The 15,083-nt window shown below is 40.0% G+C and overlaps 1 protein-coding gene across 3 annotated transcripts in view; it reads left to right on the top strand.

The window, feature by feature from the left end:
- ephb1 (EPH receptor B1) overlaps positions 1 to 15,083 on the top strand; it is a 627,438-nt gene that overhangs the window by 358,698 nt on the left and 253,657 nt on the right. For all 3 annotated transcript variants that reach the window (XR_009817359.2, XR_009817358.2, XM_061979662.2), the window contains exon 4: positions 14,410 to 14,565. Coding sequence is in view for 1 of the 3 variants with exons in the window: in XM_061979662.2 (XP_061835646.2) it covers positions 14,410 to 14,565 (156 nt within the window). In the remaining 2 variants the exon portion in view is untranslated. The remainder of the gene's footprint in view (positions 1 to 14,409; positions 14,566 to 15,083) is intronic.

The following is a 15,083-nucleotide window of genomic DNA, read 5'->3' as shown; positions in this document are numbered from 1 at the left end:
TGTGTGTACATCAGGGGTGTACACACTTTGTCAGCAGGCTAGATACTTTTTTAATGACCAAGTCCAGGTGATCTACTTCATATATATATATATATATATATATATATATATATATATATATATATATATATATATATATATATATATATATATATATATATATATATATATGTGTATATACATATATATATATATATATATATATATATATATATATATATATATATATATATATATATATATATATATATATATATATATATATACGTGTATATATATATGTATTTATTTATTTTGCCATTTTTGTTAACAAGTTAAAGGTGTTTAATGATAATACAAGCATGTTTAACATTCCTTTCTTTCATGAAGACAAGAATATAAGTTGGTGTATGACCTGATTCTGATGACTTGCATTGATTGGAATCAGACAGTGGTGATGATAACGTACACATTTTCAAATGGAGGAGAAAAAAAGTAGAGATGTCCGATAATATCGGCCTGCCGATATTTTCGGCCGATAAATGCTTTGAAATGTAATATTGGAAATTATCGGTATCGTTTTTTTTTTTTTATCGGTATCTTTTTTTTTTATTTTTTATTTTTTCAATCAACATAAAAAACACAAGATACACTTACAATTAGTGCACCAACCCAAAAAACCTCCCTCCCCCATTTACACTCATTCACACAAAAGGGTTGTTTCTTTCTGTTATTAATATTCTGGTTCCTACATTATATATCAATATATATCAATACAGTCTGCAAGGGATACAGTCCGTAAGCACACATGATTGTGCATGCTGCTGGTCCACTAATAGTACTAACCTTTAACAGTTAATTTTACTAGTTTTCATTAATTACTAGTTTCTATGTAACTGTTTTTGTATTGTTTTACTTTCTTTTTTATTCAAGATATTGTTTTTAATTTATTTATCTTATTTTATTTTATTATTATTTTTAAAAAGTACCTTATCTTCACCATACCTAAATTAGGCATAATAATGTGTTAATTCCACGACTGCATATATCGGTTGATATCGGTATCGGTAATTAAAAAGTTGGACAATATCGGAATATCGGATATCGGCAAAAAGCCATTAACGGACATCCCTAAAAAAAGTACTCCTTTCTGTCCAATACCACATAAAAGTGGTATTGGACTCCTTTTTATACACTTTACAAGAAATACATTGGCGGGCAAAATTTCTGAGACTCTTACTTTGTTAGCGATAGGCAGGATGGAGCAGCGCTTTTATTGTGAAGACAGGAACTGTGCGGTCGGTCTTTAGAGTTTTGACGGCGGGTACGGCGCGAGAGTCTGTTGAAATAAAAAGTGTTTCTCGCCTTCCTGTCGGTCATTTTTTCTTAATAATGATCTGGCAGCAGCCAGCGTCATCTCACAAGACCCTCGGGTGCCGTGAATGTCAATCAAGTGACCAAAGTGACGTCTTGGTGAAGATTGACGATCCATCATTTTTAGGTCAATTTTTTTAATGCCTGGCTGGCGATGGACTGACACACCCTCCACCATCCACCGCTAGCTCGCCATCCACGTAATGGCCAACCCTGGTGTACGTGTATACCGACCTCCTTTCTCTCCTATTGCCCAGTTGTACGTCCAAGATGGCGGGTGAAGTGAATAAATTAAGCTGTTTTGATCCTCCCCTTTCAACCACCATGTAGCAGATGAGCATGTTGATACATTTTTAATGATGATGCACGCGTGAAATCTTCTTTGATGTTGGGATTTCCATTTGTCGTACTACACTCCCCTCCGAGGGCCAACCCTTGCTTATAATTGCTGCGTAATCGTTTTATCATGAACACGTCCAATCCTGCATGCATTTACTTGTTATCTTCACAGCATACCTCTTGGTGATCATTTAGTGTTTTACTCTACAACTACAGGAAATAGGAGCAACACAACACTGGTAAGCCGGCTGAAATATGAAACATTTATCACAGTTATTACAGTCGCTGTACACAAGCCCCTCTTGCTTTGTCTTCTTTCAAGTAAACAAATGTTGAATGCCTGGATTTTAGCACGGGGATATTATCCAAACAATCCGTGGCCTTTTTCGAATTGAGGACTTATGTTAAGTTGTGCGAAACCACGGCTGACCGACAGTCGTCCACCAGCGCTTGGTACACCATAATCTAGTACAGTGGCGAGCCGTGCGTTTCCCACCTAGGCCTTCAGTGATGTCCCACTTCAATGATTACCTCTCAAAATACCATCATTGATGTCACCACATGACCATTGCTGGAGAAATACTATACAGAAACACTTTTACTGTACATTGAAACACATCAACAGTGTACAAAACGGGTTATTTTCTGGCACATTTAAAAATCAATGAACCCGCATCAGCAATTACCGTATTTTCCGCACTATAAGGCGCACCTAAAAACCACAAATTTTCTCAAAAGCTAACAGTGCGCCTTATAACCCGGTGCGCTTTATTACGATTCATTTTCATAAAGTTTCGATCTCGCAACTTCGGTAAACAGCCGCCATCTTTTTTCCCGGTAGAACAGGAAGCGCTTCTTCTTCTACGCAAGCAACCGCCAAGGTAAGCACCCGCCCCCATAGAACAGGAAGCGCTTCTTCTTCTACTGTAAGCTACCGCCCGCCCCCGGAAGAAGAAGAAAAAACGCGCGGATATCACCGTACGTTTCATTTCCTGTTTACATCTGTAAAGACCACAAGATCCGGTTCATAAAAAGACGCAATCTCTCCATCCGCACACGGATTACTACCGTATTTCACAGCAACTGATATTCCTGTGAACCGCACTGTGGAACGGGAGCACGTACGGTGAATATTCGCACCACAGGGAATGAGAAGTCATCCTTCACTGTGGTTCTAGCTTGCCATGCTAACTTCCACCCATGGTGATATTCAAAAGGAAGACCTTGCCAAAAGAGACCTTTCCAGCCGGCGTCATCATAAAAGCTAACTCGAAGGGATGGATGGATGAAGAAAAGATGAGCGAGTGGTTAAGGGAAGTTTACGCGAAGAGGCCGGGTGGCTTTTTTCACACAGCTCCGAAGGCGAACACACCTTCACTAAGACGGGCAGACAGCGCCGGACGACATACGCCAACATTTGCCAGTGGATCGTAAATGCCTCGGCAGATATTTCGGTCACAACTGTGGTCCGAGCTTTCCGGAAGGCAGGATTCACAGAACAACAGCGACACTGACTCCGATGACTTCGACGAGACGGAACCGGCCATTTTGGATACCACGCTTGCGCAACTTTTCAATTCGGACACCGAAGACGAAGAATTCGAAGGATTTACGAATGAAGAATAACTTCAGAAGGTGAGCGCTATGTTTATTTTGTGTGTTGTGACATTAACGTTCGAGCAACATTATGTTGCTATTGCTCTACACCATTTTGAATTTTACTATGTTTGTGATTGCACATTTGCGTACATTTTGGGACAGAGTTGTTAGAACGCTGGTTTTCAATATATTATTAAAGTTTGACTGAACTATCTGACTGTTTTTTTGACATTCCCTTTAGCGCAGCGTAGGCGCGGCTTATAATCCGGGGCGGCTTATTGGTGGACAAAGTTATGAAATATGTAATTCATTGAAGGTGCGGCTAATAATCCGGTGCGCCTTATAGTGCGGAAAATACGGTAAAACATATCTTATGTGGTACTGTCAAAATTAAAATTGCAAAAAACATATTAAACATGAAAAAATAAAGAAATAAAATATTTGAACTCACAATTTGTAGCATCCATTCAACTCCGTATAAGCCAGTGGTACCGCTCGTAGTCGCTTGATTCGAGTGGAAGTGGCGGGCCTTTCCCCATTTTGTCGCCGGGACAGCTGAGCTAGCGTCCGGGGTCGGCCGACATGGTCTCACAAGATGTAGTTTGTCTTTAATGATCCTTCTTGAAAATGGCCTAGCACAGGGGTCGGCAACCCGCGGCTCTATTTAGCGCCGCCCTAGTGGCTCTCTGGAGCTTTTCAAAAATATGTATGAAAAATGGAAAAAGATGAGGGGGAAAAAAATCTATTTTTTGTTTTAATATGGTTTCTGTTGGAGGACAAACATGACTCAAGCCTCCCTAGTTGTTATAAAGCACACTGTTTATATTAAACATGCTTCACTGATTCGAGTATTTGGCGAGCGCCGTTTTGTCCTACTAATTTTGGTGGTCCTTGAACTCACCGTAGTTTGTTTACATGTATAACTTTCTCCGACTTTCTAGGGCGTGTTTTATGCCACTTCTTTTTCCGTCTCATTTTGTCCACCAAACTTTTAACGTTGTGCATGAAAGGTGAGTTTTGTTGATGTTATTGACTTGTGTGGAGTGCTAATCAGACATATTTGGTCACTGCATGACTGCAAGCTACTCGATGCTAACATGCTATTTAGGCTAGCTATATGTACATATTGCATCATTATGCCTCATTTGTAGCTATATTTGAGGTCATTTAGTTTCCTATAAGTCGTCTTAATTCAATTTATATCTCATGACACACTATCTGTATGTAATATGGCTTTTAATTTTTTGGGGCTCCAGACAGATTTGTTTTTGTATTTTTGGTCCAATATGGCTCTTTCAACATTTTGGGTTGCCGACCCCTGGCCTAGCAAATATATATCTACCACCCAATCAACGTTTTGTTCTCCTTTTTTGTGGGTTAAAAAAGTGAGTATTGGTGATTTCTCTGCTAGCCTGGTATGGCTACGGTGCAACACTTCCTGCTTCAAGAAATTGCATCCTGTGATTGGATACTCACTCTGGAGTGACAAGTAAGTATCCAATCACAGTCTCGTTAACAATAGGCTACTTCGATAGGCTACTATCAACAACTTGTGATCTGATTGGCTATCACAACTGTCTATCAACTGTATGTGTTCTCAAATTCATCCGCTAACGGTCCCGGGTGTGGCTCTGCTGATCTGCATAGCACCGTTGCGGCTCAAACCAGTGAGTATCCAATCACAGGACGCGTAAATGTCACGTTCAACGTGAGGCCAGCTAGAAGGCCTTACTGACAACAACTCCTAAACTGATTGGCTATCGCAATAATCTATCAACTGTTTGAGCCCGTTCACTTACATTGTTGATTCTGAAGGCCCCAGGCAGATTTGGTACAGCATGGCAACATAAGCTAGCTGAATGCTGATTGGATAAAAACTATAACCTAAAAAAACAACAGCACTGGAAAGAGCATCATATGACATGATGAGAATATGAATAATTTTAGATATTTAGGGAAAGTAAATTACAAATGACTTTTATCTTTAATTATGGTCATGATTTTTGGTTATGTTAGGCCAGCAGAGAAAGCCTTGCTGGCCCTGACGGACCACCACTGATCTCGTAGTCGCCAGGCAAACAAAACAATGTCACTGCCACATGCCGATGCAAATCTGATTACCGTATTGAACCGAACAGAAGATGCTACTTAGTCTGGTGATGTCTTATATTGGCTGTCTTTATATAGTTGAACCAACAGGTGGTCCCAAAAAAGTGTCACTCACACACACTATAGAGTCCTGGGGAGAAGCAACCATAATGCAAGTGTCTTAAAGGTAGGGCTGGGCCGATCAATCCATATTAAAATGAAATGCGGTCGATAAAACATTTGATAGATGTTTACTTTTTGGTCAGAAGACACTGGAAAGAATGAAGCAGGATAAAATATATATGCAAAACATAACTGACGCAGGGGTAGATTTTAGTTTTTGGCTGAGACCAGGGATCTTGGGCTGGAAAAGGTTGGTGACCACTGCAGTAGACTTTATTTACATAAAAACATGTTGATATTGTCATGACAAGGGGATGAATACTGAGTATAAGCATCATTTTAAAAGGTTGAAATGGTCACGAAATTCTGCTTAATTCTTGACTAGCAATTCTCTACCTCAGGGCTGTCAAACTCAATCACAAAGTTCCAAGCACACTTTAGATTGTGGGCCAAAAATAATTAATTGAACCATGAGTGCTTTTTAGGCTCCTTTTTTAAGTGTTTGTTGATTGACCACCTCCTTGTTATACTTGTAACATCGGGTAAAAAGCTACAATATTGTATTTTCACTCAAAAACTGCAGAATTAGTTTGAGAAGGAAGATTTCGGGGAGTCTTCTGCAGAATCTGGAAGACTTAGCAAGTCGAAGCATGCGTCTAAGAAACAAGCGTTCCCTAGCATGCCTTGTTGTGGTTCCAATTATGACTTGTGACAGTGTTGTCTTGCATCTCGGATTTGTCATTTGTACCGTCAGGGTTTAAAATGGTGTCACTGTAAAATTAAATGACTGCTATTTTGGTGGTATGTTGACACCCCCAGTAAGTATGGTTAGTACAATGCATCCTACTAATACCACGATGGCCTCTGCAGTCAAGTGTAATAGAAAATATGTTTATGGAAGTGTATTAGTGTTCGTCTTTGTTGTTTTTGGCCATGCGGGGAGGATGCACCTGATTTTCAGTTGGTCCCGCAGGCTGAGAGTTAGAAAGATGTGCTCAACCTAAAGTCAAGACTGTACAGGGTTTATCCTAAACTGCTAAAATATCTGTGGCGGTGGGGGCGTGGTCACAAAGGTGTCATGGTCAATTTGCACAATGTGCTAAAATGATATGATTTTCTTTAAAAAGGTTCAATAAACGTACACATATATTTAAAACAATCTGTTTTTATTAATTAATAATTTTTTTGTTTGTTTTGCCATGTTTACATTTGTTGCTGCTTATTGTACAATGTACTTTGTTGAGATTTTTCAAGTATTTACAGACTTTTAATGACTTTTTTTTTTTTTTTAAAACAACTAGAAAAAAATCTAGCATCTTCTGCTGGTGGTATTATAGCTGCTTGTATTTATTTATTTGATGCCTTTTTACTGAATATGCACAAGCACTGTTTTGATATTATGTGATAATGCCTTTTATACTGTATTTTTCTTTTTTTTTTGTTTGTTTGTCATATGTACTGTATGTGATTGTATGTCTACTTGGACGTTGGAGTCTGCAATTAAGCTTAATTGAGACTGTACTGTTTGGAGACTACTTCTGTCCCTCCATGTCCCTGACTTAAGAGGCTGCAGCGAACATGACGTCACACTGGCTTGGCGCTGTTGATCTAGTTTCACTTTCTCTCTTTAAAAGCCGCCACTGTCCTCCTAATATTTGCACATTTTGTAGAGGGCTGTCCGCGGGTATATCTGCAATATATATAAAAATCGCGTCCACATCACAGACATGCTGACAACGCTCTAGACAATGGCGTTTGTTTTGTTTACATCCGGTTTCGTAGCGCAGTTTTCGGTAATCAAAGTCTTTTTTCATTGGTCAAGTTTTCGGTACATCACTTTTCAATAGTGCGCAAATAATAGGCTATATATTTATCAAATCATACTGTAACAACCTGCTAATGTTAATATTTTATGTTAGCGTGGTTTGGATTTGATGTCAGTTTTTCCCATGGTCACAAACACACCATTCCTGCCTGAAAGGTGATTGGCGGTAGGGGTTGGAGTTTAAAGGCAATTTCAGGGAAGGGGGAAAAAATTAAGAATGTAGCAAGGCTCTAATGGGGTATCTTAAGATCGCAGGTTTAATACCTAAAGTGTAATTTTTTTAATGTATTTTTTCCCCCTCTTGTTATGTGTGGTTTTGTGTAAATACATATTGGATATGTGTATACCAACATAGTCTGTAACCTAAGTACTCACCCTGAGGATACACACTCCAGTACAGTAGGTGGCGGTATGCACTTATAATGTTGGTTGCGACCCGCCATAAAATAAAGAAGAAGAAAAGAAAGCAGGTGATGGGCGGAGAATGAGAAAGTGTTGTGTGTCCGGCCGGGAAGCGAAGACTCGAGGAGACGAACGGGAGGTAAAACCTGTGCTGTTGTTTGTTATCATAAGATTGGTAATTAAATTTAAAAAATAGCGTCGGACTTTCTGCAATTTCTTCTGGGGGCTACAATATATTATATTACTTTAATTTGTTTTCAAGTAAAAATGCCCTTATTTTCAATGTGTGCTGGTTTTCGTTAGCAAAGGATTATGGGTAATCCTCGAGGCAGCTGCCATTTTGTGTGTCGTAATCTTGCTTATTCGCCTGTGGCAGCTTTTTAAAGTGTTTTTCGCACTTTTGCTTCGACAATGACGTCAATCTCGGGACATTTGAAAGAGGACGTGAACGTTTCCTACAGACAGACGCATACTTGCCAACCCTCCCGGATTTTCCGGGAGACTCCCGAAATTCAGCGCTTCTCCCGAAAACCTCCCGGGACAAATTTTCTCCCGAAAATCTCCCAAAATTCAGGCGGCCCTGAGTGACGTGTCGACAGCCTGTTTTCACGTCCGCTTTCCCACAATATAAACAGCGCGCCTGCCCAATGACGTTATAACTGGAGAATGATCGAGGACGAGTTCTTGGTTTCTTATGTGGGTTTATTGTTAGGCAGTTTCATTAACATCCTCCTAGTGCGGCAACAACACACAACAGCAGTCACGTTTTTGTCTACCGTAAAGCAGTTTGTCTGCCGTAAACAGCAATGTTGTGACACTCTTAAACAGGACAATACTGCCATCTACTGTACATGCATATGTGACATTAACATCTAGGGCTTTTAGAGAGTGCAGTGCACAACTGCGCACACAACAAGGAGATGAAGCAGAATGCATCATCAGAGAGGGTGTTCAGCATGGTTAGAAAAATAGTGACAGAGAATAGAACAAGGATGGACAACTCAACCCTTAACTCAACAATGAGTAGATGAGTGTTGTGTGTGTATATGTGTAAATAAATGAACACTGAAATTCAAGTATTTCTCTTATTTATATATATATATATATATATATATATATATATATATATATATATATATATATATATATATATATATATATATATATATATATATATATATATATATATATATATATATATATCCATCCATTTCCTACCGCTTATTCCCTTCAGGGTCGCGGGGTGCGCTGGAGCCTATCTCAGCTACAATCGGGCGGAAGGCGGGGTACACCCTGGACAAGTCGCCACCTCATCGCAGATAGATTTCACTGAAAGTCAAGTATTTCTTATATATACATATATATATATATATATATATATATATGTATGTGTGGGAAAAAAAATCACAAGACTATTTCATCTCTACAGGCCTGTTTCATGAGGGGGGTACCCTCAATCATCAGGAGATTTTAATGGGAGCATTCGCATACCATGGTTTATATAGGGCACAGAGTGGGTGGGTACAGGCTGGCCTAGGGGCGTGGTGATTGGCTCATGTGTTACCAATCACCACGCCCCTAGGCCAGCCTGTACCCACCCACTCTGTGCCCTATATAAACCATGGTATGCGAATGCTCCCATTAAAATCTCCTGATGATTGAGGGTACCCCCCCCTCATGAAACAGGCCTGTAGAGATGAAATAGTCTTGTGATTTTTTTTCCCACACATACATTTATTGCGCTCTACTACGGTATCGAGCACTATTTTTTGGATAACCTTATTAAGACATATATATATATATATATATATATATATATATATATATATATATATATATATATATATGAAATACTTGACTTGGTGAATTCTACCTGTAAATATACACACCTGAGACATCATACATTAATCAAATCTTTATTAGACATGTAATGTCTAATAAAGATAAAGAACATGTTACATCAATCAATGTGATAAAGAACATTTTACATCAATCAATCAAGGGATCTAGATATCTGGTCAGGACACTCCTCACTCTTTTGCTTTCACCTTCATTGTCCATTTGTTTTTGGTGACTTTATATTCTCTGGACCTAGACGTTGAGTCTGCGACATACATGGCGGACAATAACAGATACAGTCTGCATTGCCAGTCCAAATGCATTCGATGTTTTCCGTAGTCTTCCCACGTCGGCTTGTAATACAAAGCACACGCTACCTTTTTTTTATCACATCCACGAGAGCCCGCATTCTTGTTGACTCTCCTTCGACAAATGGACAAAGTTTTTCGCTAAGTAGAATCACAGCTGACCGCGACCGGATATTCGAAAGTTATTTTGCCGTCTGAGAAGTGTTGTATCCCAAATAGCTGCAATCGCTTTCTTATTCATGTGTGAGTTCCACAAGCGTCTGTACATGTAGAAGAATGAGAAACACGGCATGTCTGGATGACTCGCCTTCATATTTTCAGTGGTTATCTCCGGTTGTTATGAAGCTGGCTGTGACGCGTTCTTTCTGACGTCACTTCCTGTGTGGGGCGTGGTCTTTCTGGCGTCACTTCCTCTCCGAACTCACTTTGTAAACGATCAATGAGTCCATACAAAGCTAAGAGCCGGAGATTCAAGAAATACACGGCGCACTTACCCATGTAAAAAATTATCCAAGGAGGGTTACCTTAAACGATGGTTTAGTGTGACTGAAGCGGGGCTTAGGCTCAATAATTATTCGTTTAAGGGGTTATCCGGCTTAGTGTAGACATAACCTCAGAGAAGATCGGTGGTCTTTTATCAGGACACTGTACGTGTATGGCAGGCATTTGTGAAATATGTTCACAAGTTGCTGCATTGTTATTTGCAATTGAAGTGAGCGTTAAGATGCATAACAGTTACACAGGGAAAAAACATATCCACAAGGAAAACATCATTCTAAGCACATTACCTGTTACAAAGTGATCAGAGCAAACTCTATATTGTCGTTTTGCTGGATCGGGAGTGAATCCAGCTTGATTGATTCTAGCCAGCCACAGGTTGCGCCTTTCTGTCGACAAGTCGCTAGGGATGATACTCGAAACCAGTTTTCCCGGTTGTTCGATAAGAAAAGAACCAAGTCCTCAGACTCGAATCCCTTTTTGAGAACCGGTACCCGTTATCGAGACCACTGTAGTAAAGAAAAAGAGTTGGTTCTTTATTCGAATCCCTGGGACCCATCCCGTCCCGAACAGAAATGCTCCGTGTGACATCACAAGAAATGACGTCACGTAGCTCAGTCATTAGGCGCAGATAGGGAAAGCAGGAAAAACAATGGACCGGAAAAAGCGCTCCAAGGTGTAATAAAGTTCAAAACGAAAAGGTATAATCCAATGAATAACTTTACTGAGAGATTTGAGCAGGGTACAAACACATGACGAACACTTTTTTTGGGGGGTATAGCTCGGTTGGTAGAGCGGCCGTGCCAGCAACTTGTGGGTTTCAGGTTTGATCCCCGCTTCCGCCATCCTAGTCACTGCCGTTGTGTCCTTGGGCAAGACACTTTACCCACACTGGTTTAAATGTAACTTAGATATTGGGTTTCACTATGTAAAGCGCTTTGAGTCACTAGAGAGAAGCGCTATATAAATATAATTCACTTCACTTCACTTCACTTTTACGACCAACCGGAAACATAGCAACCAGGCTAGCAACACACCTCCTTTACGGCAGCTGTCGCAACGTTCTTAAAGCAACCGCAGCACATACATATATATACAACATATATCTCCCTTTTTTAACTTTTGTTTTTCTTTCCTTGTAAACAAAACAAAATCACACTGTATATGTGTTGTCTGTCTAATTATAAATAATGCAGACGAGGCGTGTTGGCTGAGTTCTTGACGTTTACTTTCACAGCGTGCTCATAACCTCATTCTTAGCTGCCGGCTGGCGACATGCAACAACACTTTTCGGGGCTACCGCGCATGCTCGTCACTCCCGTTGCATGCTGGGTAGTGTAGTTGTTATATTCCCTAGCTCATAACATCACATCTTTCCCCCTATAAAGAAATAATGTTAAGTCAATAAAGTGTATTTCTTTTTTTAGCTTTAACTTTTCATTTTTTAGCATTGTAACCACATTTGCAAACAACTTTTCTCTTCATAGAATTTTCTTTCAATAGAAAAATAAAGTGCAAAAATGTCAAAGCATCATAACAAACAGTTATGTCAAATAGCAGCAGAAGTGCACTTTTTGGAGAGCTGTATTATTTTCAGTTTTGTACCCAAGGGACTGATTTTATTTAACACTATAGTATTATTTATACACCTATAGTGATCACAGAGACAGGTTGTTTTTGTGTCACTGTATATATTTGTTTTTCTGAAAAATCCCACTTAATATAGTTTGGGCAACAACAGTCAATATTTATTTATTTTATTTTATTTTTTTAGGGGGGTAACAGTCAATATTTATTTATTTATTCAATCAATCAATCTTTATTTATATAGCCCTAAATCACAAGTGTCTCAAAGGGCTGCACAAGCCACAACGACATCCTCGGTACAAAGCCCACATACGGGCAAGGAAAAACTCACCCCAGTGGGACGTCGATGTGAATGACTATGAGAAACCTTGGAGAGGACCGCATATGTGGGTAACCCCCCCCCTCTAGGGGAGACCGAAAGCAATGGATGTCGAGTGGGTCTGACATAATATTGTGAGAGTCCAGTCCATAGTGGATCCAACATAATAGTAAGAGTCCAGTCCATAGTGGGGCCAGCAGGACACCATCCCGAGCGGAGACGGGTCAGCAGCGTAGAGATGTTCCCAGCCGATGCACAGGCGAGCGGTCCACCCCGGGTCCCGACTCTGGACAGCCAGCACTTCATCCATGGCCACCGGACCTGTGCCCCCCCCCCTCAAGGAAAAGGGGAGCAGAGGAGAAAAGAAAAGAAACGGCAGATCAACTGGTCTAACAGGGGGGCTATTTAAAGGCTAGAGTATACAAATGAGTTTTAAGATGGGACTTAAATGCTTCTACTGAGGTAGCATCTCTAATTGTTACCGGGAGGGCATTCCATAGTACTGGAGCCCGAATAGAAAACGCTCTATAGCCCGCAGACTTTTTTTGGGCTCTGGGAATCACTAATAAGCCGGAGTTCTTTGAACGCAGATTTCTTGCCGGGACATATGGTACAATGCAATCGACAAGATAGGACGGAGCTAGACCGTGTAGTATTTTATACGTAAGTAGTAAAACCTTAAAGTCACTTCTTAAGTGCACAGGAAGCCAGTGCAGGTGAGCCAGTATAGGCGTAATATGATCAAACTTTCTTGTTCTTGTCAAAAGTCTAGCAGCCGCATTTTGTACCAACTGTAATTTTTTAATGCTAGACATAGGGAGACCCGAAAATAATACGTTACAGTAGTCGAGACGAGACGTAACGAACGCATGAATAATGATCTCAGCGTCGCTAGTGGATAAAATAGAACGAATTTTAGCGATATTACGGAGATGAAAGAAGGCCGTTTTAGTAACACTCTTAATGTGTGATTCAAACGAGAGAGTTGGGTCGAATATAATACCCAGATTCTTTACTGATTCGCCTTGTGTTATTAGATGTTATTTTTTTCTTATATAATAAAAGGGAGCTTTTGTTAAACCAAATATTGTGTGTTTTTTTTTCCATATACAACAACCTATCTGGACTCGATAAGAGAATCGATAAGGAATCGGTTCGGTAACAGGATTCGATAATAGGCTCGAACTCGATAATTTCTTATCAAACATCATCCCTACAAGTCGCTCGGTTTATTTCCCCTGCTTTACAATGACCTTAGGAATATCGTAGTACTTAATGGTTCCTTGTCCTGAATTTGCGCAATTTCTACAACCCCACACGACGCATGTGTGACCCATTTCGCACAAAAAGAACAATAGAGGTATGCTTGGTTATAAGTGTTTGCATACACGCACACTTCGCTTAGTTTTGACAAACAAGATGGCGGGCGACGTTAGAAACCTAAATGCCGTGGCGGCGCGCCACATTCAATCACATTAAGGGGAAACCCTGCTGCATGATGCATCACAATACCGATATTTAATCCCACCCTTAATGTTGACTTGATAAAAAAAAATAGTTGGTGAAATGTGTGACTATTAGGTGCTAAGTGCCATGATCGGACGCAGCCAACAGTCAGTTGGGCTTTCAGTGCTTTTAGAGCAAAATGGTCTATTGATTTTGCAAACATAAGTAACAAACATAGTGACACTCTAAATTAGAATTGTCTTCAAAACAGGCCCTGCATCATTTGTGTGTTTGTCAATAAAACACAGTGCTCACAGCAAGTTGCTCTTAAGTGAACTTGATGTTGTTCTATTTTGCACCAAACTGCAATGTTTAGGAATAATTTGAGGAAGAAAAAACACTTTTTGACAGTGCTGCTAATAAATTGTCAATATCACAACTTATATGCAATTCTTGAATAAATGATTGCTAAAAAGAAACAAATAAATACATATATACTTCCCAAACTGTACCTAGCTGGACTTAGCAATTTGGGCCCTGCAAACTAAAACGTAACACAATCACAACGCAGACAATTGAGTCAGTCTCGATATGTCTGTTTTCATTCACTTTGCTGGCCTACATCATCCTTGTGGATTTATGGTTATTTTTTCTGACACATTGTTTTTTTCTCTCTCACCCAGCATGCCCGCCTGGTACCTTCAAGTCGACTCAGGGTCCTGGTCTGTGTCTTCAGTGCCCTTCCAACAGCCGCTCCACTTCTGAGGCTGCCACCGTCTGCGTCTGTCGCAACGGATACTACCGCGGGGATGCGGACCAGCCGGACGAACCCTGTACCAGTAAGTCCATGGCGTTCATGTAATAGGACCATGCACAGCAGAATCCTACAAACCCCGTTTCCATATGAGTTGGGAAATTGTGTTAGATGTAAATATAAACGGAATACAATGATTTGCAAATCCTTTTCAACCCATATTCAATTGAAGCCACTACAAAGACAAGATATTTGATGTTCAAACTCATACACTTTATTTTTTTTTTGCAAATAGTAATTAACTTAGAATTTCATGGCTGCAACACGTGCCAAAGTAGTTGGGAAAGGGCATGTTCACCACTGTGTTACATCACCTTTATTTTAACAACACTCAATAAACAATTGAGAACTGAGGAAACTAATTGTTGAAGCTTTGAAAGTGGAATTCTTTCCCATTCTTGTTTTATGTAGAGCTTCAGTCGTTCAACAGTTCGGGGTCTCCGCTGTCGTATTTTACGCTTCATAATGCGTCACACATTTTCGATGGGAGACAGGTCTGGACTGCAGGCAGGCTAGGAAAGTACCCGCACTCTTTTTTTTACA

This window comes from Nerophis lumbriciformis, linkage group LG19 (assembly GCF_033978685.3).
Source record: "Nerophis lumbriciformis linkage group LG19, RoL_Nlum_v2.1, whole genome shotgun sequence".
Lineage (NCBI taxonomy): Eukaryota > Metazoa > Chordata > Actinopteri > Syngnathiformes > Syngnathidae > Nerophis > Nerophis lumbriciformis.
Note: the sequence above shows the minus strand (reverse complement) of the source record. Positions and strands in the feature narration are given on the sequence as shown.